The 25,980-nt window shown below is 43.2% G+C and overlaps 1 protein-coding gene across 1 annotated transcript in view; it reads left to right on the forward strand.

Annotated features, from left to right (window-relative positions):
* Positions 1-654: 654 nt before the first annotated feature.
* Positions 655-25,980, forward strand: part of LOC120843967 — a 40,649-nt gene continuing 15,323 nt past the window's right edge. Inside the window, exons 1-3 of the mRNA XM_040215495.2 lie at positions 655-668; positions 785-870; positions 7,340-7,391. Of these exons, the coding sequence (XP_040071429.1) occupies positions 847-870; positions 7,340-7,391 (76 nt within the window). The 5' untranslated portion in view covers positions 655-668; positions 785-846. The remainder of the gene's footprint in view (positions 669-784; positions 871-7,339; positions 7,392-25,980) is intronic.

Genomic DNA, 25,980 nt, shown 5'->3' on the forward strand with positions numbered 1-25,980 from the left:
TTTCGCTTTAACACGGCAACCCAGGTCGTTCATAAAAATAAGACATAAAAGAAGCCCCAGGACAGACCCCTCTATATGGCGACTTTCCGCACGTTCGTGTCTGCTGTCTTAGCTCAATTTATTGTCTCATGTCGCTATATATATCGTGATTCCGTTTTCCCATATTCTGAGAACTGATACGCTATCGGAGGCGGCCTTTTCTACTGAAGAAGAAAGAACAGTATAGGCCAATATAGTTCGGCCGTGACAATTCCTCGTATCTGTCTACTGCTTTGGCTGTTCGTATAATGCGGCAACATTATCTACAATACATAACGGCGGGGCGGGAGACAAAAACACCAGGTAAGCGACCTCACGCGACGATAATGTAACGATAAGAGAGCACAGAGCTCTAAAGCGGGTAGGCAAGAAAAAGCTCCTCTTGTCGAAGTTCATTATTCGCACAACCTTCACAGGCAAGCGCCGTCGAGACCGACTCCACTTTTGAATAGCCACTCCCGCCATTCATCTAGGTCATTTTTCACCGTTAATGTCAAAGAAGGGTAGAACACCATGTCGACCTTTTCAGAAAACAAGATGAAATCCGCCGTTGAGCTCAGAACGATGCCGCTCGAAACCCTGTGCGATGTCTACATCTGTTTCGAAGTCATCGGGCTTACAAGCGCCAGGTTACTCTTTTCTTCCACTCGGTCCATTTCTAGCTCATCCAAATGTTCTCTGTGCACGTCTCTAAAGCACTGGTCGGTCCTGGTGTGTTATGATGACCTAACGTTTCTTTGCGAAGCCACCGAAGTTGGAGGCAAGCTGAAGTCGTACTTGCGTCTGTTGCCTGAAAAGAATCAAACGATGTGGGAGCGGATGACCCCAAAGGTAAGCAACATTCTTTTATACTGAGTACGCCTTACTATTGCCGATAAATTTACAAATGAAAACATTTTATGTTATGGCCTTACAGGCGTGCCCAAGCTCCCTTATTCGAGACATGTTTTCACCGTCTAGAAACTCAAGATAATTATCTTTCTTGTGGTTTTGATTTTGAAGGTGTGCGGGGGATAAGGGCAACGATTCATTTGACTGCCGAACCACGTTATTCAAGCCTTCAAGGCTTTGACGGGTTCGAATATTTCTGTTGAAGATACAGAAACGAATAAAATCATTATTATTAATTGACTGATTCATTATGGTAATATTAATCTTACAAAAGAATAGAAACAAATAGCATAGGAGTGTAATTTGTTAACTCCTTAGAGTATCAAACTAGTGGCGTAACTCCGTCAACCGTTACTCGAAATAAGTAACGTAATACGTTATCCGTTACCACTTTGAAAATGTAGCAAGCACGTTACTACTTTACCGAAAAAGTAATTAACGTCGGTATTTACAACGCGTTACGGCGAATACTGGCCTCAATAAAACGTGAAAGATCCGACTTATTCCTATCGATGAATATCTGAGCGGCAGCACGTGAAAAATGCTTCATTAAATGTGGAGCGGCCCTTTTAATTGATAAAGAACGGCGCGTGTAACGCTTTTATGATAAGTTACCTGCCGCCGGGATCTAACCAATAATTGTTCCTTCTGTGCTACCTGATTGATGAGAGCGCAGAACCTAAATAGGTGAGATGCCTGTGTCACGTAGTGTCATATACCACGTGTGCGAGAGCGTCGAGACGTTTCGTCAGAGAATGTAACGAGTGCAAACTTTGTCGCATCGCACATGACTGCTCTACGCAGATAGACAATGGATACAATGCCATATCTCTATGAATGCTGATTGCCAACGAGCGGGTTTTTCTCGCCGGGTTTTCCCATTTTGTGCGGCACCTACGTCGTACCGGGGTCTGTTTTTTCCGTTGGAACTGTAAACAATTATTGACGAATTCGTCGCGCGGATTGACTTTGAAAATCGATGGCCTTTTTTAACGTCCCCTATTGCTTCATGATATTAAAAATTACTACTAGAATTTGGAGAGCCGGGTAGTTTCAAGAAAAAGCGTTTCTTTTTTAAACGACTTGGATCTCCAAATTTTAGTAATAATTTTCATCAACATCCTCGAAGTCTTTTATCGCACTTAAAACTACTATATATATATATATATATATATATATATATAACGGGCATGGTGGTGGGTGGCCGAAGGCGTGGGTATAAAACTGAGAAGAAAAAAACCCTTAGTGAAAACAGCAACAACGGACGATTTAATCTTCGACGTTTCGGCCGGAGTCCGGCCTTCGTCAGGAAGAACTTTTACAGATGAACGCGGGTGGTATTTATACAATGCTACGGTCGAGTCCAAATTTCGGAGGGGTGACGGTTGAAGCTTTCGAGAGAGGGAAGCGGAGGGCAGTTCTTACCCGGGTGAAGAAGCTTGACGGTCGGTGCCAAGTTTCAAGGACGGCGGGATGACGGTTGTAGCTTCTTGAGAGGGGGTGCAGGGTGACTTTGTGTCCGGGCCGGCAGCGGTGACCTATACAGACGATAGCGTACAATAGACGAAAGTTACACGCGCAAACTAAAGTGCTGTCTGAAAAAAAAATAAAAAAATAAAAGGCGGCACGGTTACTTGTGTGCATGCAGGCATGCATGAGTCAAACCTGGAAGGGAACAATGTTAAACCTAAAAGTAAAAAGAAAAACAATGGATATCAGAACCTAGAACCATCAACTTTTCTTTTATTTCTAGGTTCTGATATCCATTGTTTTTCTTTTTACTTTTAGGTTTAACATTGTTCCCTTCCAGGTTTGACTCATGCATGCCTGCATGCACACAACTGACCGTGCCGCCTTTTATTTTATTTTTTTTGAGACAGCACTTTAGTTTGCGCGTGTAACTTTCGTCTATTGTACGCTATCGTCTGTATAGGTCACCGCTGCCGGCCCGGACACAAAGTCACCCTGCGCCCCCTCTCAAGAAGCTACAACCGTCATCCCGCCGTCCTTGAAACTTGGCACCGACCGTCAAGCTTCTTCACCCGGGTAAGAACTGCCCTTCGCTTCCCTCTCTCGAAAGCTTCAACCGCCACCCCTCCGAAATTTGGACTCGACCGTAGCATTGTATGAATACCACCCGCGTTCATCTGAAAAAGTTCTTCCTGACGAAGGCCGGACTCCGGCCGAAACGTCGAAGATTAAATCGTCCGTTGTTGCTGTTTTTCACTAAGGGTTTTTTTCTTCTCAGTTTTATTTATATATATATATATATATGTGTGTGTGTGTGTGTGTGTGTGTGTGTGTGTGTGTGTGTGTAAGTAGGTCTCCCGCGACCAAACAACGAAATTGTTTCTAGAGCGATACTGCAATTGAAATGTTTATCTCTTTGCCATGTGTATAAACGTAATAAGACCGTCGGTGAGGCCGCTACAACTGCGGGGGCGGCATTCTTTGGGCGTTTTGCGCACTTTGCCGTTTTAATATCTATTTCGCACTGCCACCGGTATACCTAAATTTGTCACGTGATACCTGTGTTGCATTCGTTACCGAAAGAAAGTAACGTTACTCGTTAGTCCAAAAAATAAAGGAGCGCGTTACCGACCTACGTTACCTCGAAAAAACACGTTATTTTTGCGTTTCTTTTCATCCATAAATTGACAATAACAACGTTTTTCTTCTTTTTGTGTGTGCTTGTGTGTTTCGTCAACCGCGTGTTAATGATTGATGATCCCTTTCGGGTGAAGAACTCCTATCAGATAATAGATTTTTTTAAAGACCCTCCAGACCGAAGCTTGTTGGCTTGCTCAATTGACATTAAAGATTTGTACTATTCGATTCCCCATAAAGAGCTGCTGGCTTCTGTGGAAGAATGTATTGACAATCATAGTACCGTGGCGTCTCAGAATGAATCTGGACTTAGTGTGAGTCACTTTCTAGAACTTTTATCTTTTTATCTCAAGTCGACGTTCGCGATCTGAGATGACGGTGTTTTTATTCAGAGAAATGGCGTGTGCAAAGGGTCATGCATAGCCCCAGTACTTAGCGATATATTTCTTGCGTTCCACGATAAAGTCCTGTCAGGCAAGCTGGAAGGAACCAAGGTGGGGAAAATTTTTAGATTCGTAGACGACTATTTGGTGCTCCTAGATTGTCAAAATGAGGAAATAGATTCGGCTGTGTCGTTTGTCCTGTCAACGTTCAAAGAGTGTCTGAAACCGCTGGTGCTGACGCATGAAGTACAGTGCTAATCACACTTGTCTATAACGCGCGAGCGTGCGGCTTTCTCCGGGGAGCGCTAGACTGGTGGCATTCGCGGAAACTAAGCTAGTCACGTGGCGCAGCATGGAACGGCCCGCTCGAGGGGTGTCCTGCCCACTCTATCAGCTGGCGGCGAACGCGGAAGGCTGCTCGCACGCTTTTTACAAGCATAATTGCTCGAACAATAAACAAACCAAAGCATGAAGGCGTATCAACGATGTCGTCATCAAAAAACAAAAAAAATATCATAAAGCACTTCACTTTTATCGCTTATCAAGCTGATAGAGTGGGCAGGACACCCCTCGAGCGGGCCGTTCTATGTTGCGCCACGTGACAAGCTTAGTTTCCGCGAATGCCAACAGTCTGGCGCTTCCCGGAGAAAGCCGCACGCTCGCGCGTTATAGACAAGTCTGATTAGCACTGTACCTGTACATGGGGCCATTACGTTTCTGGATCTGAGCCTGCAACTTGGTCATGGCCATGTGTGCTGGATATATGAGCCAAAAGCAAAGAAACCCATCTTGCCTTTTTCCTCAGCGCATTCCAAACTTGTGAAAAGAGGAATTGTTAACCTCTGTTTTAGAAATGCCCTGTTCAGGTACTGCCCTCACAGGTGAAAGAAAGCTTCGACACACAAGCAGCAAGGCTCAGACATGCGGGATATCCGTCTTACCCATTGACGACAGTTGCTGAGAGCTTACTTACGAAAGGACGTGAGGAAACTACCCAGCAGGCTCGTAGGGTTATCAAAAAAGTAACTGTTTTACCATACCTGCATAAGATATCTCACAACCTTAAGAAAGTTGGCCGTAGGGTTGGTGTTGATGCGGTTTTTTCGGCTCCGGAGAAGCTGTCTGGGCTGTGCAGAAAAGTGAACTCCTGTTCTGAAGAAAACCAGGGTTGCACCAAAAAACACCAGGACCAATTCGTAGACTGTGTGGAGGGAGTAGTGTACTCTATTCCCCTCTCGTGTGGCAGGAGATACGTCGGGCAAACGGGGCGATGCATCAATGATCGGCTACGGGAGCACAAGTATAACGTGTTTAGAGTTGTGTCAGGTCACCTTGGCCTGCACTGCCGAGACTGTTGCTGCGCTCCCGTTTCTGACAAGTGTGAAGTGATTAGGAAAAATAAAGACAAACTCCCTCGGGAAATCATTGAGACGCGGGAAATTGGAAGATTGGGGCAAAACTGTATTAGCACTCCGTCACTATATTTATCAGATAAGAAACGTTCCTATTTAGACACACAGTGACAGTGCATAGCGATGGCTAGTGAGCACGTGGCATCCAGGTCACGCTTTTTATTCATGTTTGTTTGTTGTGACAATACAGTATTTATACTCCCTGCTAGAACGAATAAACTTCAGTTGCAAGTCAGCGCCTTGTTTGTCTACCTTCTTGTTCTTGTCCGTGTCCTTGCGCTGTTTTAATCTTTAATCGCTAAATTTAGCGCGAAAATTCACGTCTTGTGACCCAGACACCCGCCGTGCTTCCCAGCTAAATTTACCGGGCAAAATCGGCGTCACGTGTCCTATAAAACCATTCAATTTCCCCACTAAATTTCGCAGGAATATTTACGTCACGCAACACACCAATTTCTTTACCGATTTCCTATAACGCATTTCATGAATTATAAACATAAAAGTCGCTGCCATTTTTTTTGTCTTTTTGCTAGTGTGTATTGTACTACTTGAGTCAGCTGGGCTTTTCCACTAGTTTCCGATAAAAGATATGGTCAAAAGAAAAGTACAACATTACAATACCGGCCGCCGTGTCCGTGACATCTTATCGGTCGGTAATTGATAAAAAAATATAAAAACGTTCCAAAACAGGGGGAGATAAACGGACTGACCTTAGCTTGGCTAAGCATGCGGCATGCGAGCCTCATAAAAAACGCATTAGCCAGTAGTTCCTCGGTCTAACGAATGTAGGTTAGTATCGCAGGACAGCGTCTATACCCATGCGGATACTTTTAGGTGTTTAGAACCTTCTATGGATTCGCCACATCTGAGATGGTCTCCCCAGGCGTTATACGGGGTTTTGTTCGTCGAATGTTCGATAGAGTTGTCATTGACGAAGTTTCGGAGAAGATATCTTGTGTGGTTCGTGTACGTACAGTCGGGAGCAAAAGTTTGCGGGGCACCGGAGCGCGTGCCGAAATGCATCGCCGCGCCGTGCAACGGCGCGCCGCCGCTTTAAAAAGCCGCGCTTTGCGCATGCGCGCCCTTCGTGCTGGCAGTCATGTCTCTTTCGCTCGTTTCTGTCCGACTCACTCCTGATAACCGGAGTCGGCGCCAGGGGCGCAAGTTGCCGTTTCGCTGGCTGTCATGCCTGGCGTCCTCTTCAGCCGCCACAGCAGCCGCGCTGGGTGACGGAGCGCCTGGTTAACCCCCTCCCTCCTTCCCTACGCGAGCTCCGTGACAAAGCGCGGCGGCTGAAGCAGACGCGCAGCATGACAGCTAGCGAAGCACTAACTCGCGCCCCTGTCGCCGACTCCTGTTATCAGGAGTGCGTCGTAAAGAAACGAGCGAAAGAGACATGAATGCGAACACGAAAGGCGCGCATGCGCAAAGCGCGTCTCTTTAATGCGGCGGCGCGCCGTCGGACGGCGCGGCGATGCATTTCGGCACGCGCTCCCGTGCCCCGCAAACTTTTGCTCCCGACTGTACGTCGTCTCCCAGATGCTCTCGCGTAAGAAATTGTATGCAATAAATTTAGCCGAAAATATAATCTGCTAATCTGAGCGGGAAATGTTCGGTGTCCAATTTACTAAAATTACATACAAAAAAAAAGTCACTATGCCTCATGACTTTGCAGTGTTAAACGTTGTCATGGCGGAATGTGACGCGACGGGCCGTAAGTCCGCTGAATTTTAACACAGCAATTTAACTGAGTCCAGCAGGTCGCCGAGCGTCTTGGGCGGTCGCCGCCGTTGTTCACGTGACATGACGACGAGCCGGGAATATTTTTAGGAGCGCGGGAAATGATGAAATAATCTAATGGAATATTAACCCCTGTAAGTTAATATTCCATTATGGAATATTAATGGGAAATTATGGAATATTAACCCCTGCGGAAGAAAGGCAAAAGTTTGACAAATTTTATTAACTAATTAACTAAACTCCGCTTACCCCCTATTGTTCTAAAAGTTTCTCGCAGCCCTCACAAGTCATTCGGAATGCTTCTGTCATCTCCAACAAGGTATGTGGTGACGTTGTTTTTATTAGACAAATATCTAAAAGAATGCAACAAAAGGCGATTACAAGCTTCTGACTACACCCCATCCCCTAGTAGAGATTAGCTGTAGAGCGCCTGGATTAAAGAAAAAAGTAGTAAAAAGATCGCTTTATAGAATAAATAATTACGTTATTAATTAACAAAATTCATTACACTATATAGGAACATTGCAGTTGTAGCTCGCCCGAGCGAGTTTGATTCTTTATGTTTATGCTAAACGCATTTCAGTTCAGGCAGCTTTAAATTTGTATGTTGTGTTGGAGCTATTAATCATTGCTAATATCTTTGAAGTTGTGAAATTTTCAATAAATAACTCTAAAATATTATAGCCTTTTTTTTTTTTTTTTGTGCACGAAGTTTTGTGTGTGTTCTAGATTCGAGTATGGCGGAATATCTATGTTGAGGCCCGGTTGGTATGATCTTTACGTACTTTATGAAAGTGTTCTTTTATTTTTGCAACAACGAGATTGTAAATCTTTGAGTGATAGAATAAAGGTAAGAATATTGGGTAGACTATTGGGAGACTGTACATGATACGCAACATTGGCGGTTGACCCTATCGCATGTTTATGGAGGAGACATTCACAAACAGAGGTCTTCTTACCAGATACTGCATACTAAACTGCAGCAAGTTAAGCGGGAATGAACAGGTTTATTATAGAGCTTGCGTTTTCATTAAACTTGAAGGTTAAGTCTCACATTATTTATTAAACCAATTGACCGGAAGGTTGCGTGCAGATTTTTAATAATAAATTAGATAAATCTAAATTTTCTTGAGAGGATACCTCCAAAAACTTGTGCGCTTTTATATAAGCTATGTTCTGGTTTCTAAAACTAGTACTGATTGCTTGATTAGTCTTTCATTATTAGACCCTTATATAATATATCTTGTTTTTCAGGGACCAATTTTATTTTGTTAGATACCAACCGTGCAGTTAGTTGTTGTATTCACTCGTTCGCCAATACGTAAACTCACCTATATCTGCTCAAAAAAATTAAAAATAAACATGTTTATCATTGCGATAAAGTGGGATTTTAAGTGAATAATATCATTAATAAACGTAGAAAGTAATAGTAGCCCAAGGATTAAAATAATAGAGACCCAAGTCCGTAGATATTCTTTCGGAGCACTTGCCACATGAGAAAATCAAAGCAAACACACATCGAATTGTTTAAACTTCACGTGTAACCGAATATTTTGGTTTGTAATACTTACATCTTTGAATTCTAGTTTTTTTTTTGTGTAGCGTTATTTTACAATTACTATTTAGTATCACTCATCTTAAAGCGAAAAGAAGTCGATTTGGCGCTACGAAACAAGACATTCTTAATGGGGATTTCGCGAACCTGGCTTTGACTGAGTCTGCAAACCTTCAAACTTTCAGCAAATATTCCCCGAAGTTTCATTTATAAACAGTGCTGCCCAAATTCTGATCAATCTCAGAATCTCAGTGAAAAGTTCAGTAATGAGGTAGTTTACTCTTTATTTTATAAAACGAATGCAAATATTTGCCTAATATAAAAATCAGACATATCTAGTTTTGATCATATAGTTAGTTTATTAATCAGAAAAAATAAAATAAGAATTCAAAAAGAATGTAGCGCTTTTCTTCTGCCACCTATTTTAAGCTTGATGTCTATTTTTCTACACGCACACAAAACTCGAACTTCAGTCGAATTTTTCATCGTACCGTTCGATAAATTTACGGAGAAGACAAACCTCTTCGAGGTCGAGCCTCACCAGGTACGCAAATTCCTTCTTATCTCAGCACCACCTGCTGTTAAACGAAAAGCTAGTCATGCATAGTAATTTAACTGTGGTCGGGGGTCACGAAGTTTCTACAACTAGATGAGACGATAATAAAACTTTAGGGTTTTCTTGCACGCGCGAAATATTTGTCGCACTCCAGTTCCAAGCCCACATAATTTTGAGCATTTGTGGAAACACTCAGCAAGTCGTGTCTTGTAAATGATGTAACATTCCGCGAGCGCCCCCGACAGGCGCCGTATATAACAAAAGATACAAGGTTTCGTGGTGCTTGGGGCCTTAAACCCGAAAAAGGATAAATCTCGTTTCTCCCTGCTATTTTTGTCTTTTCAATTTATCTGCAAATAAACCTAGTGGTTGGACTTGCAAACCAACAACACGCTTCGAGGTATTATGTAGAAGGTTCGTAAGGCTCTATTATGACGGTCGCAATTCTGTTGCTTTCCGTCCTTGTGGTTATCACTGCGAGTAAGTACCCTGGACACTAAGTCAGTCACCTTCAACATATTCGCCAGTCAGCCGAAGACACTTCTCTACCATCAAAATATTATTTAGAAAATGTGCTGGTGGGTGAAATATAACCTGTTTTATCGTATATTAACCTTCAGTAGCTTATAAACTCAAATTCCCTAGAGAAAGGAATGCATACTTACCTTCATCAAAGCGTACAAGAAATATCTTGGTGCTAAGTTGTAAAGTGATAAACTTACACAACAAAAAATATTACAAAGACGCTTTTTTTGCGTCACTTGAAACATCTTTACGATGGAACTTATACGAATGTTCAAGTAGGCCGTTGTAGTAGATTATTAAAATGTATTGTGAAAATATTTATTCACTAAAGGAGTCCAAACCCTAATTTTGCAAGGACTGGTCACTTACTACGCCCATTACGCCTATTATGATGTAATTTTTTTTGTATTTCATATTCAAAAACAGCTTTGGTTGGAACTTCGAATCATTGGCATTCATATTAAGAAAGATGTAATGAGCCGTAAATGTGTATGTTAGACTACGGGTAACTATAATCGCTAAAAGCTTGAGAAACTCAGGGTTTCGGAGAATGCTTTTTGCTTCGCGATACTTTCACGGTGTTCTTACCAAGTAAAGCCGCACTATCATTAGCTGAGGATACATAATAAGAATCGCCGAGGTTTATTATTATTTATTAACCTGTCAGCGACTATATAGCTCCTATATTGAGAAGTAGCGAACAAAAGGCCTACGATATTCTTTTGTACCACCGTGCTTGACGTTTAATATATTTCCAGAATATTCCTGTGCAAGGAAATACCACGCTCATAAACTAGTGTCTCAGAGCAAACATTGTTAAGAGCAGTCTGTCGAGTCATTTTGGTTTAAGCGGAATTGCAGTCAATAATTTAAAAGAAAAATCTGTTTGCCAATTGCTAAGAGTTGAAGATGTAACATTTATTTGCGAGAGGCGAAAAGGCCTTTGATTTTTCGATTTTACTTTACTATCAGATGCTTCGGTGCAGGCAAAGCCATTTTCAAGGTGAGATTTTAATTACGGACAACGCTCGCGTGACAGCAGATAAACCAGAACTACTGTTTAAGACTAAATAATGAGCTAATTATTATGCGTAGCTGCTAATACTTGCGAGCTTCTACCACGGGCTGTTTGATTCATATAGGGTATGTTAATGTGGGGACGTCCTCTATCAAAACAAAAGTTTATTGAATTCATCACCCCACGGCTTCGTTGTCTACGCCATCTCATTTTATGGTAAAAATATCTCGGGATACGTATAAAAAAGTTTTCAATTAACAATTGTAATTGTTTTTTTTTTTACTTTGGGCGACATTTAATTTGGCTGTAACTACAGTTCAGCATAGTCAGAACGGGAAACATATTGTTTAATGTTTTTAATTTCCACCTACTCACGGAGAAACAGTGAGTCATTCACGTTATTACATTAACATTTTGATATATATATCCTTGTGGTTCATAGGGTACTAAAATTTTAAACAATGCTAATGTACTTCACGACAAATTGAAACGAAGCTCTCAACAAAGCTACAGAATTAAATTATTTGTTAGATCTTTTGCAGAAGGCACAAACGCAAGAGCATTTATTACGAACTCGCCTTTCAAGAATTTTTTAAGTTTTTTGCGGGTCGTGTTGATCTTAACTATTCTTATGCTCAATCTTGCTGAGCTTAATTTTCCAATGTTTGATCGTTTTTACCGCACATTTCCTGCTCCATAAGTATTCCGACAAACATATTACAATATTTCGAAACCCCACATTACATTATGAATATCGACGCTATCTTTTGGTAAGGAGCTGGCTCTCTGTTGATCAATCAAAACAGACATATTGATCTGTTATGTTGTTCATGTTGTCTTCAGAGATACGACGCACCTTTGCCATGGGAGTTCCTGTGATGAAGGTAGTTCACGTGAGTAAGCACGAAAAATGTGCGAACGTCAAAATAAATATAGAAACTTAGCACCAGCCACTAAGACCTCGGCGCCAAGTGACAACTGCCCATTCATAGAAAAAAAAAGTGACAACCAGCACCTAACAAAACAAAAAACACTAAGTAAAAATTACTAGCCATGCCACTCTTTGAAGGTGGATGATCAGCGAGGCTGTTTACCACACTACACAGAGGGCGGTGTTTTCCGCCCGCCGCCGCCGCTAACCTTCTCGTTGCCACTCCCGCCGTTGCTCTTCGTAGGCACGTCACTAGACACGCGCGACAGGACCGCTACGTGTTTCTTCTAACTTCTTGTTACTCTTTTCTTTTTATTGCAGCCGTTTTGTATTATTATTTTATATTTTTATATTGTATTTTATGTTTATACTATTTTTACTATTTACCGTCGTTTAACCCTCCCGCCTGTCACTGGTTCGTGACGCTGATCCATAAAGCTCGTCCGTGACGATTTTCTCATAGGTAGCCACCCGTAAAACAAATTCTGTTTTATAAATGGGATGATTTGATCATTGCTGCCTACAGTTTCCACGCCCACGCGCTGATACCTACCAAATCTACATTCGCGTGAATCAAGAAGACATGTTTTCTACCATAGCTTCCTCTGTACTGACAAAGCATGGCAGATCGCCACGAGACGCGGCCACCAAAAGTGAAAAGGTGCAATGGCAAACAACGGATGAGAGAAGAATTATGTAACGGGCGCCCCGCTGCAGCGAGACGCCGAAACGCACTTCTCCCAAGCGATGTAATGTCCGCTCGTGCTTCTCACGTTCATCGCGCTACTGCTTCTTTTCTCGTCGAGTTCGAAAGCCATCTTTGGAATCCTCGCCGCTGCAAAAGCTGTGTGCTGAATACCAGATTCCCCGAGAGATGCTCTGTGCTACCAGATCCTCGCGCCCCAAATCTGCGACCGGGCACTCTATGGCTCCGTTGTCGAACTGCCAGGCTTTGTGAGTACGGAGGAGGCTATGACTCTACTTAATGCGGTGCGCGTATCCTCGTGAGAACGTGCATGCCCACTTGCCAGAACGCTTGCGTGAAATGCGGATAGCTATATGATAAAGAGATATGCTGTTGTTTCTTTAGCAGGTTTGGCGCCATTCAGAAGAAACCCTGAACCGAGAAATCTGTACGTATTTTTTTACCAAACTTTATATGTATCTTCGGAATATGCGACTGTACTTTTAACCTTAATGCATAATAACGCTCGAAAATGCAGAACTATTTGCTTAATAGAGACGCTGGCTACCCGGTAGGCTACATCAGAACCAGGAAGGGTCAGCCTGCCGTAGTGTGAGATTTTAATATAAAGTGATATATCGTGAATCCAAGGCAAGAGTATGTTGGTGCATCAGAACACGCCCCGTACCTAATTCTTCTGATGCTTGTTTGTTTGTTCTTTCTTTGTATGAGAATTACTAGGAGAAGGGAACTTCCCCTCTCTAAATACCAGCTGGTATTTAATGTTTAAATGGGTACAGAAGGAAATTCATTGAGGCGATTCGGTAGGACATGTATTTCTCATTTGCATGATAACTAGAGCTGGGCGTCGATTAAAAATTTTATTCCGATTTTACGCTACTATTTATTCGAATTAAATAATCGATTACTATAGCCGGTAACGGGTCAGGTTCGAGGTGGAAGCTTTTCCCACCCCTTTCCACTTCAGCGGAGCGAACGGTAGTGAGGAGGTCGCCTCCTCTCCTCCGTTCGCTCTCCTAAAGTGGAAAGAGGTGAGAGGAGCTTCCACTTCGTTCTTGACCTGTCACCGACTATAGGTTGCGTGGGCTTTCTCGCGTAATATTTAGAAAGTGTCAAAACTACATATTTTTTCTTAATTTTTTTTTGTTATATCATCAATGCTGTAACTTGCAGCCACATCTAAAACTTGACGCTCTATTGCCCACAAAAAAAGGCGAACCGCTTAGAGATAAATTATATTTTATATTTTTTACACCTGACAATTACTCAGAATCACTACCATAGGAAATAGGAACGTGTATTAGAGTGGAAAACGACATTACTTTCTCTTAAACTGCAAATATGCGCGCCAGTAGTAAAGCAAGAGTTTCTACTTTCCCGCAATTTCGAACCCCAAGTCCAAACGATTAACCGGATAAAAAATGTATCATGACTAAAACGATATTATTTTTATCGGAAGGTTAATTGATAAATTGTTCAGCCATAATTACAACGTACTTCTCTATCACGTAAACCACTCACTAACTTAAGACAAGTCTCTTTATCATATCCGGTACGAACGTAAAGAAAGCCAGCGTTTGGAAACATCTTTAACGTGAAAAGGGGGGTGGGGAAGATGCTTTTAAGACATTTAGTCTTCCAAATTCACTTCCGCTTAGCCTAAAATTCACGCAGCTTTTTCTTTTTTTTGTCACTTGAATTTCTTGGCGACTGAAGGCTTAAAATCAAGATCTAAAAACTTTTTACTCTAAAAAGTTTAGCATTATTGGAAGCTTTCAATAATTAGTGGACGAAGAGCCTGTTGATGCGTGTCAGGATCGACCAAAAAATAATCATGTAGGACGAAGATGACGCAGCCACATCTTTCAACTAGCAAGGGACACATAGAGATTCCAAAAGCGAACAGCCGATTAAATTCGGGAAAATCGAGGAAAGGGAGAGTAACTAATAAGAGAGGAAGAAGGGGAGAGACGATAAGGTGAAATGCAAAGTCAGGTCCACAGAGTCATCTCCGATTTGATAAATTCAAGCCAAGACTGAAGTTGAATTTCTCAAATCAGAGAGGACTTCTTCGACCTGACTTTGCGTTTTATCTTATTGTCTCTTCCCTCCCGCGCCTAGTGTCAGTTACTTTCCCTATTCTCGATTTTCCCGCCTTTAAGCGGCTGCTCGCTTTTGGAATCTCTGTGTCCTTGTCTAGCTGAAAGGGGTGTAGGAACAAATGGTCCCGGAACTCATGGTCCCGGAACTAATGGTGCCGGAATAAATGGTCCCGGAATAAATGGTCCCGGAACAAATGGTCCCGGAACTAATGGTCCCAAGTCCAAGGTAGGAAAAAATGGTCCCGTAAGAATATCGTTTAGAAACTAAGATGTTTCTTAGTTTCTAAGCGATAATCACTGATTCCATAACGGATGAAGTATGTTGTATATACAATACACTTCATCCGCTATGCAATCACTGATTTCCTGGTGGAATGAGGGATCTCGTTTATATTTTGAGTCCGGTTACTTCGAAGAAAGTGGTCGGGTATTGAACTTAATTTTTTTCAAAATCGTCAGAATATTTTCGAAATGAATACTGTCCAACAGTTATCTCCTAACTGTTAATTTAGTGACCTTATGCGATATTATAGGAGTTATTACTATTTTCATATAAGGGGCTTTAGGATATTTATAATATCAGTAGGCTCTTTTGAAACAAAAAATGAGTACCCTTAGTAATTCTGTTGAAGCCTTGAAACTCGAATTACTTCCATCTCGCCATGACGCGTGATGGTAGCACACAGAACGAGCGGAGCTCGATTCCTTTATAGGTGCATTAAGTTTCCATGCACATTTGGTGTTCCTCCATGTCTCTTTAACCAGATCAGTAACTGCACTAGCTAGGTTAAACTATAATTTACGACAAACTGTTCAGAAATTATACAATTTATTGATAACACATATATGGACGTGCCTTAACATCTTACTCCTGGTGTTCAAAACCGAAGAGTGCGACTGACACCTCGAAGGAATTCCTCCATCGTCTTTGCTCCCTGGTCGTACTGTTCCTAGGGTTTGCAGTCGGCGCTGCATCTGGACCAGCGCTGTTTTTGTTTTCTTCTCCGTAAAAACTCCTGAGCAGTTTTTAGGGAGACAGATAAAGCTTCCGCCCGTAGAGCGTCGACCGCCTTCCATACAGTTGGATGGCTATGCCCGACTATGCTGCTGAATCCCCGGTTACATGCCTCGCAGTTGTTTTTGAGCATCTTTTTTTATATAGCAGTGTTCTTGAGCAGTATATTTATATAAGCGAGCCCCATTCGATTATTGTCGTAGAGAGGCTACGCAACTTTTCTTTTTTATATGGGCTGAAAATATATTATTTTATGACACTTGTAGCACAAAAACTTAAATTTAAAAAAAAAAAGAAAACCAGCGCAAAACATTTTTGAGCTTCCCAGAAAAATATAAAACCCGGATGAGTTCGTGCAACCGGCAGCATCGAAATTCGGAGCTTTTCGTATAAATTGGAAACCGTAAAATGTTTTACCGGCAAGTTTTATTGGATATTATAGGATTAATTCGAAAACGCGAAACCCATATGGGCAATATTTATCTGGGACCATTTTTTCCTAGTTCGTACTTGGGACCGTAAGTTCCGGGACCATTTGTTCCGAGACCATTTATTCCAGGACCATTTATTCCGGGACCATTTGTTCCGTTTCCCAGCTGAAAGACGTGGTGGCGTCGTCTTTGTCCTACATGTTTATTCTTTCTTTAGTCGTCCAATAATGTTGTCCACTTTTTTTGTTCTTAAGTCTCAGGTTTTCAAGATGTAAACGATGTAAACGAAAGGTGTTCAAGCCATAAACGAATTGATTACACATGTCCTGATGTTTGTCTCTGTTGAAATAAATCAAACAGCACAGCAGTAAAAAAAAAAAAATACTGAATTTGTCGTGCTCTTTTATTAAGCTTTGCTTGGATAATTGACATAAATTGCAGACGTTGTGGATATTTGACAGTGGGTTTGCAGTTCCAGTAAAAGCACGCAGCAAAACACTCTCTTGAGCTGCAGGGCTATTTCAACATAGTGTTGCAGCTAGTTAATCCTCCGGAATGTGAAACAAGACAGTAGATTTCAATGTAGAAATCACTTGTGAAGCTCTTAGCTAATACGTCATGTGAGTTTAATAATATATGAGAAATTGCAAAAACATTTTTTTTTCTTATGGCAAGCCATTATTACATTCCAGAAAACTGGTTCTGATCTGCTTTATAGACCGCTAACCATACGCACAAATTCTCTGCAGGGTGAGCACGATGATTCGAGCTCTGGCGGGACTCTTGAAAATATTTCATTCTTAAGTCGCATTCCCAATTTCCAGAAATAAACAAAGGTATTTGAGAAGTCGCAAAACTATACGACTTTGGTGTGATAATTCTTGTTTTGCAACTGGTACTTCAGTGCCTGCCGAATTAAAACTTTCAACTCGCATAGCATGAAGCTATGGGACACCTGAAGAGCGCTATGAGCCTATAAATGTAAGTGAAAGTAGGGACCTACAGAAAACATTTGCTTAATATCTCCAGGATTCAGCTTCAAAACTCGATGGTTAATGCTTAACAAAAACAGTCACCGTATTTTTCCTCATGAACGCTCATTAGGCGCCCACATTGTCTTTTTTTTTATTATTATCGCGGTTCTTCCCAGTGTCCTTATTCTTTGACGCTATACGGAAATAGTAATACATTTCGTTCTACGATTGTGATTAGTTCCCAAACAAACGTGCACCGAAGATGTACTTGTACACCTAACTTTGTTGTAAACAAACTAAAAGTGCGCTAGAAGACTAGTCAGATATGAAAATGGAAAGACAGAATTACCATAAATAATTAGCATTGCTGAAACCACTGTTCTTTCACAAAGTTCTAAGGGTGCGTAGAAGCTCGCAGTAAGCATTTGTGGCACAGAATCTGTAACTTGATCTCAGTCCTAGTCACACAAGTGTACCTCTTCTAAAAGCAAAATGTTTGCAGAGAACCAATGATTCAAACCCTGTTGCGCTTCTACAAGTGTGCCCCATGGAGCATGGGCGCAAAATATATATACAGGTCTGAACATTGCGGGCGCCGCAGCTGCCAAATGGAGTCCTCTCCTCACCTTGGTTGCAAGCGGCGCCACCAGATGACTCCACGATTAGCGGATAATGGCAGCCTGTGGGGGGCTTGTTTTCCCGCGCTTCTGTATGGCAGACCCGCTTGTTTTAGAGGTGTTTTTTAGGTGTGCCACGTCAGGGGGGCAAGAACTTACCACATGCGCTACGCGTGTTCCTTTGATACTGGTTTGTCACTGACTCTAGTTTCTTGCCTCAACGGCGGCTATACCACCTTTACGAATGCGTTGAAGCGGGAAGGTCCCTGGCGCAGTGTTCGAGCCAGCGTCCGTCAAAGTCTTGGCAGACGCTCCGAGCGGGAAAAACGTCAGCCCCAATCGGAGAAACATTTTGTTGTTTTCCTTTGTTGTGTTTTCTTTATTTTCGGCGGAAGTGTTTTAGGTTGGTGCTATGGAGGTGCGCGCCAAGATGATTTCATTTTGTCGATCGCGTCGCAGAGTTCGCCGTGCTGTGTGCCTCGCCAAAATATACAGAATGTTAGGAATGCCGAGGCTCATTCTAAAGTGGGCCGTAAAAATCGGCGCCCGTATGTAGCAGCCTAAGCCTTTCGTCAAAGGTGTATTCCAAAGTTGGGTTTCACCTTGTAAAATTGCGAGGCGTCGCTCCCTTGTGTGTTTGTCCGTCCCTTATTGTTCCAGTCTCGGGGTTTTTTTTTTTCGAAATGTTTAGCTCTCTTCCTGTAGAACATACCGTAAACAAATATACAAGTGTCAAGGGTGACGGCGACGCAGACAACCAAGTCGAGTGGCGGGTCACATTTAGCGCACGTATTGATATATGGCGTCGAGAGCAGCGTTGGAAGGTATAGCCGATCAGCGAAACAAGACGACACGCAGACGAAATCCGTCGGCAGCAAGAGCGTCGTTGTTATGCAACCAGGTTTTATTTTTATTTTAGTCACTTCAAGTTTTGCTATTATTGTCCACATTTATTTATGGACCAAAGGTATACTACAAAAGTATTTTGTTCATTTCAATAGACCACGGTCGTCGCAAACGCAGTCTCGATTTTTTTATTTTTTTAAGCAAGTCGGAACAACAAGGTAGCGCCATCTACCAATACGTGCGCCAAACGCGTCCCGCCACATGAGCCGGTCGTCTGCGTTAGCGTCCCCCGTAGGCCCAAGCAAGTTTTTGGCTTTATATTTTCCGGAAAGGGAGATACGCCTTTTAATTTTACAAGTTGAAACCCACCTGTAAAATACACCTTTGACGAAAAAGTTTGGATTGTTACGTGCAGGTATCAAATTTAATGGCCAATTTTAGGTCAAACCTCGGCATTTCAATCACTTTATATATATTACGCCGCACGCAATGAGGCACAGGACTGGACTCTTCTCCACATTTACAACAGTGAAGGTTTTAAAGACCATGCATACGTGCACAAAGCACATGAAAAGTTCAATATGTTAAGATTTAAGTTAGGTAAGATTACACACCCTTCTTCCCCAATTAAAAAAATAAGAGGATTCATTGGTGAATCCTCAGGGAATGTGTTAGCAAGACCCTTGGAAAACGTTACACACGTCCCTTTTTGGTAAACGCAAACGCTGACCCGTTCACTTTATGTTTTTGGCTTTCTCTTACGCTTCCTCTTCTTTTTTTCTGCCTCTTTTTTACTTTATTACGGGGGCAGTGTTTACATTCACCAAAGGGTGACCTGTGTGCCGCTTCCCAAAGGCCATGCTAACGCATTTCTTAAGGATCCACCAATGAATCTTCATTTATTTTTTTCCCCTTCCTAGTTGGGCCAGCGGTAAAACTTGGTTCACACTCCCTTTTGTAGCACAAACCAAGGCATACGCACTCCGCACACCTGCAAGTTCAGACTCGCCCCAGTATACGCGCGCGCATTGGCTTCCTCCCCGTGACGTCACCTCCCTCTCGCCTTTGTTCTTCACTACGTTCCTCTTCTCTACGCGGCGCGCTTCCCCTTCCACTGCATTGTCCACAGACGGACGCCGTCAGCTCTTCCCTGTCATGTAGGTACTAATGCTAACGCAGTAATATGCATGTGTAATAGAAACACACGAGGGCGTATCCACGCCTTGTATGTGCCATATATACATTATTAGGTTCTCAAACATTTATTGGGCAAATCCTATATGAAGGATTTAGTTTCCTCTTTTTTATATATATATATATATATATATATATATATATATATATACATACGCTGATCAAGTGTACCAATATCCATCTCTGGCACATCGGAACGCAAAGAGGGGCACGCCAATCCTATGGAAACACTGAGGCCGCATAGGGAGCACCCGATGACGAGGCAGTGAGGCTCGCGCCTTCATAAGATGATGTCGGGGCATAGCCTCCTCTATACTCACAAATCCTGGCAGTTCGACGACGGAGCCATGGGGTGCCCGGTCGTAGATTTGGAGCGCTAAGATCTGGTAGCACAGAGCATAAAAGAGCCATTTCTCGGGGAACCTAATGCTCTAGGGGAACCTAGAGTTCCTGTATAGCTACCTACGGTAGCAGAGTTGCGCATTCAGCCTCGGCGCGTGGCCGTAGCGCCCGCTTTTCCGCACGAGCTGGATGCTTTGCTCCTCACGTGACTAAATTTGGCGAATAGCGGCGCCGCGCGCGCCGCCGCGCATGGAAAACAGGAGAGGAGGAAAAGGAGGCGGAAAGCAGGGAAACATACGCCGGGGCAAGAGAAACGTCGGCGGAGCGACCGTAAAGGTGGCTTTCTTGCACGCCACCGGATGCTTTGCTCCTCACGTGATGGATCTCGGCGAATAGCGGCGTGGCGGCGCGGGGAAAACAAATGCGCAACTCTGGCTCCCGTAGGGAGCCTATACAGGAACTCTAGGGGAACCCGGACGTCAGCGCTCTGCTTTTCCAGCGTCGAGGACCCGAAACACAGTTGTTCGCTCGGGAAAAGTGTGTTTCGGCGTCTCGCCGCAGCGGGGTGCCAGTCACGTCGCTCTCCTCTCATCCGTTGTCTGCCACTCAACCTTTTTCATTTCGGTGGCCGCTTCTCGTGGCGATCTGCCAGGCTTTGTCGCTATATAGGAAGGAGGCTATGGTCGGGGGTAAGCAAGCGAACGTGAGCGCATTTTGGGGGGCAAACAAGCGCACAAGGTGCGCAAGTGTCAGGCTAACTTGCAGCTGGAAAAAGTATTATAATATTTAAGCTTTGCATAAAATTGCTATTTTGTTCTTTATACCTCTGTAAATTAAAAAAAAAAAAAAAACTTTGATGGTTCGTTAGAAGTGTTCTAAAGTTAGTGAAAAGTGTGTAAACCTGCCGAACATACGTTTATCTGATATCATGCCTTAGCTACTTTGCAAAAGCACTCTAGTCTAGTAATGATATGCACGCTTCCCATTACGCATCTTAAATGTTATGCAAGATATTACTAGAAAACAAAATCCGAGCACTATTGACTGAGCACGCTAATAGTCTGTTGGTCGTTTTTAACGTGATGTGTCTACTGACTTGTCAAATACTGTATTCTACTAAGGTTCTAAGCGAATACAGAAAATGTCGTTTTAGCAGGGTAATACAGCCTATAACTCCTAAAAATGTATTTGGTTTCTGAGGAAGACTAATTCCAATAGAAACAATAACAATTTTTTTTTTAATTGTGGAGTACTAAATGAAGATTTTAAAATCACTCCACACGTTTAGAACAGCAGGGCCTCGTGGTTTAAAATATACATATTACACTCCATGGTCAGTCCTCGTGTAGCGCTGATATAAAATAACGATTATATTGATTTTTTATGCTCTTTGAAATCTTTAAGAAAAGTTTAGGATCAATGATTGCTCAATTGGTTGCGACCATATTTGTCTATTTTAACGCGATAGCGTTAGGGAGCTCGTGTCTCAGAAAATTCGCCGTCGGTGTCGGTGTCGGCGTTGGTGGGCAAGAAAACCCTGATTGGTCGATAGGGTCATGACCTCACAGGCACGTGTGTGACAATAAACGCGAGGCCATGTGGCGTGATGTCACATACGCGGAGAGCGAGAGGTCATGTGATCTGAAGTTACACGCGCGACGTGACGTGTGACATCACGTGTGTGACGACACGTCACCATCGCGAATATTGAGTTTGGTGAAAGCAGTGCTCGGCTCACGCTGTCCGCACTAAGTTCGTAATATGCCTTGACGTGGTTTGGGTGAGTTAACACACAGTACGGCATTTCCTATCTCTGATAGCAGAATTAGAAGTTGTCCACGCAGCCAGACTTGTTCATGAGTACACGAGTAAAGGACACACCCGCACGCTCTGGAGAAACATCGGCTCGAGGAAACCAGCCTGTCGCTGATCAACGCCCCAGGAGCGAGTATTTTGTCTCCCCGGCAAACGCGGAGACCTGTACCTTCCAATTGTCAAAAATATATTCTGAAGATAAAGAAGGAAACACAATTAACAGGAAAAAATGTCTACGAAACCGATTATAATCCCCATTCCCTTGACTCCCTTCCTCATCAGCTCAATCCAACCTAGACTCATTGAGGTCAAGGTTCTAGAATCAAAATCCACCAGTTTAGAATTAACTGGCTCCACCTGGCGGTAAACTGGGGTTGAGGATTTTGGGGATGAAACAATGTGCGCAATCGGAAGGAGATCAAAGAAATGTTCTTAACGAGCATGGGAGCAGAAGTTTAGTCGATGGAGTGTCTGCGCTCATTTAAAAAAGTGCTCGCGCCTTTTCTTACTAGAGCCCCGTGAACCGGCGATTTCCGAAAATGGTAACCATACCAAGCGTTGGCTTCACAATCTTCAACTCTAGCTTCAGACAAAACGTCAAATTCGGATGACGTTGCCAGCACTTTGCTAGAGCTAAGCGTAACGCGCCTTGAAATAAAACCCGAAAAAAAGCGGACAAGATGACACATAAAGAGGGGTGTGCTTGGGGCTAGCTATCCATTTGGTCTTTTGTAGGCATTTGGAGACTGCGTTTTGGTCTTGAATTGTTTCGTGTTCAGTGTTCGGTCGCTTGGCGATAAGCTTGAAATCGAATCAGCTTTGTCCTGGAGTCTGACGATTCCTAGTTCGGAAGATTGTTCAAGCGACAAATTGTTTGCAAGGCTGAAAAATTTGCATAGTTGTAACCCGAGACTGGGGATACGGACAAGGGACAAAACACAAAACGACAGGGACGAAGTCTTTTACACCAGCTAGCCTGCACCCTCACCATTGCTGAAAAATGTGTTTGAGATACTTAGTACAAGGTAGTGAAAAATGTAACTAAGTAAGAGAAGGAAATATTCTTGACAAATGTATTTGCAAGATGCCGAAATTCTACCAAAAGTATTTCAAATACAGTATCTTGAGTAGGGTATTTAAGATAGGCACGTCTGGATGAAAGTGCTCTAGAAGAGGGGGGACAACTGTAGTTTAGTTATGTCATGGAACAAGAGAGATATGAAGGAATCGCAACGATCTCGACTACGATAAGTGAAAGGACCAAAGTGTGGTGTGTGTGAGTGTGTATGTAGTGAGTGAGTGAGATCCTCAATGCGCGTGAACGTCGAAGGAACAAGGAAGCAAGAAACTTTGTAGTGTGTACAGAGCAGTGAAGTAGTTTTGTAGAATGTGAAGATCACGTGTCAGTCCAAACAATGAGAGGAAAGTCGTGCTGTGAACAAAGAAATTAATGTTATGTCACGAGAACTAGGTCATTGTGTGACTCAAGAGCAAGAGAGGTGAGTGAGAAGGCGATGCGAACGGGGTGTAGACGCAATCGCGTTCCACTCTTAACGGCGAAGCTTAAGCGTCTTCCAAGTTTTTTTCCTTTTATTGTTTTAGAATTTCTGTGCGCGTAACCCTAATAAAGCCTTTAAGCTGTTTGGAAGCACCATGTATAAATTATTCTACGTCTAAATAAATGTTATTATTTTACCACAGATGTGCGTTCAGCAGCATTTGTTCTCAGCGACGGTGGGACAAAATGTGAACGCCTTGATGGCAAGAAACATTAAATCTGAACTTTAATATCGTTCGGCGTAGCTATAGCCAGGATTAACGCTAGCGAGCACATTCAGAAATACAAAAGACGCTGAAGGATACTGCGGCTTTTGATTGATATACAGCGTGTCTCCCCAAAAAGTACACACCAAAATAGCTCGTAAAATTCAGAAACGTGAAATATAAAATTGTACCTCTTCTCAAATACTTATTTTACTGACCCACTTAACATACTAAATTTTTAATTTTCTACTCCCAATAAAACTGAAATTAAAATTTAAAAAGTTGACTTTTTTCAATGGTGGAGCGGCAGCTGTCGGAGGAAGATCGAACGACGGCCGTGTTTGTCCGGCTTATTGTGAGATGGCGCCAGGCTCACGCAGTTGTAGTCTTGGCCATTGAAACGCGCTCGAGGAGCAAGGGAGAGAGGAGGAAGATAAAAGGGGGAGTAAAGAAGAGAGGGTGCGCCACGGTAGAAGGTGGCCGGTAGGAGAGAGTTTTGCAGGGGCACTTTATGTATGCACCACGCCTGCCGCTAGGGGCGCAAGTAGTCAATGAAATGCAGAGGATGGACGGATAGACTTATACGGCTGGCTCCTTTGAATCGGGCGTTGACTCGCGCCACCTAGCCAGGGTTCAGTGGCGAACGGGTGGCCCCCTGGTGGTTTGCGCCCGTTCGCTTCCCTTTCTCCACTTTTTTTTTCTTGTATGCCTTTATATATATATGCGTAATTTTTTTTTTCGTGCACAAAAACACAGAAGCAGGTTTTTTTTTCCACGTGTATTTTATTGTTTATATTTTTTTTCGTGAACATGGTAACACGGAAATGATTGCACTGAATTATTTACACACCACAAGGTACAGCAAATGACCACAAATTTACAAATTATTACACTGATTTATATAGCACAATATTCCAGACCCTTTCAAATAAATCTTTAAAGAAACGAAAACACCAGGGGTTCATTAGGCGGTGCATTTGTTTGCAAATGTTAAAACTGCCAACTTAAATTAAAAGTTACATACAAGGACGACACTTTTTGCTAACCAAAAAAGCTTTTTGTTTTCCTGCCATTGAAAAAAAAAAACATGTCTTTTTAGAGACATGGTTCTTCTCAACCATGTCTTAAAACAAAAAGAAGGAAAGAAAAGGAACGAAGAAAAGCTGAAAACAGCCTTATCTCAAGTTCTAGTCCTGCTCAGCTAAATGCCAAAAGTGTAAACGGTAAAGTTATAAGGCACGGCGTTGTGTTTTATGCGCTTTTCGTTTATAAATGCGTCCGCCGAAAAATGATCTAAACAGAGATAGCGCTCTTTTGTTCTCTTGTGATCTTTTGGCAAATTGGTGTACGGTGCCCATCTCTCGTACCTTAAATTAACAATAATAACATATACTAAGAACTAACGTTCACCAGACTTCGCAGTAGCAAAGTGAAGAACTTGTTAGAATTGCCGCACCATCTCGCAGAGCAGTACCTTCCAGGCATGATTCACACTTCGTCTATGACCAGACGCGCCACCGCGACTTTCTTCACACAAACCAAAACTAGCCGACCGACACTGGTCTCTGCCGTCACCGTACAACCAGTAGAACTCCGGCGGGCTGGGCGGATCCGACCGACGAGTCAGGGGCCGTTGCTCCCTGCCGTCACCGCCGACACCGTAGAGCCAGCAGAACTCCTTCGAGTCCGGCGCATCCGAAACTGACGAGACAATGACCGTTGCTCCCGTTGCTCCCCACGCGACAAGACGCCACGACGACGACGCCACCAACGCCACGCGTTTGTAGGGGTGCTGTTCCCATAATCATATGCACGACGGTGCTGGCCTCTGCGGTATTCCTCCGAACGCCGGGTGCTGCGTTCGCCTGATGGCGCCACCAATGCCGGCAGGCGCCGGTGAGCGGCGTTTGCTGTCACCGAAGCCGTCGAAAAAACACCTTTCGAGACTTTCGACACAAACCTAACTGCGAAAGCAGATGCAAAAAGCAAGAGACAATTATTATTAAGTTTAATGGATTTGTAAAGTAGCGTTTAGCATCTTTATTTTTTTATCGCTACCAATTGTGTGACGCTCGTCGTGCTGAGGACACGAGCTGAGAATTGGATTATCAGCTTGCGTTTTTCGCTGATATCGGAAACACGAACTGAAACGCGCGCTTAAGAAAAGGGTTATGTGCGAAGTAGTGTCGGGGGTAGCGCGTTATAAGTAACGGCGTTACCGGTGACGCGTTATTTTTAAGGCGAAAGCTTTATACTGCCGCGCGCGCAGCTGGCCAAGTAGGCAGCGCGCGCGTGGCCTAACATTTATTGTGCCTGCCTCCCATGCGAAAAGCGAGGGTTCGATTGTGCTTGCAAAGCCCGCTCCATGTTCGTGGCTTCAGCGACGAATTCATCTACTGTCGTGGGGTGATGACGAACGAGGCCGCCGAAGATTTCGCTTTTTACGCCCCAGGACGCGTAGCCTCTTTTCCTCGCTGGCCATAGGGTCGGTGCGGGAGCTCAGGCGTAAGACGTCTT

The sequence above is a fragment of the Ixodes scapularis genome, unplaced genomic scaffold (assembly GCF_016920785.2).
Source record: "Ixodes scapularis isolate PalLabHiFi unplaced genomic scaffold, ASM1692078v2 PGA_scaffold10__122_contigs__length_95168666, whole genome shotgun sequence".
NCBI classification, from domain to species: domain Eukaryota; kingdom Metazoa; phylum Arthropoda; class Arachnida; order Ixodida; family Ixodidae; genus Ixodes; species Ixodes scapularis.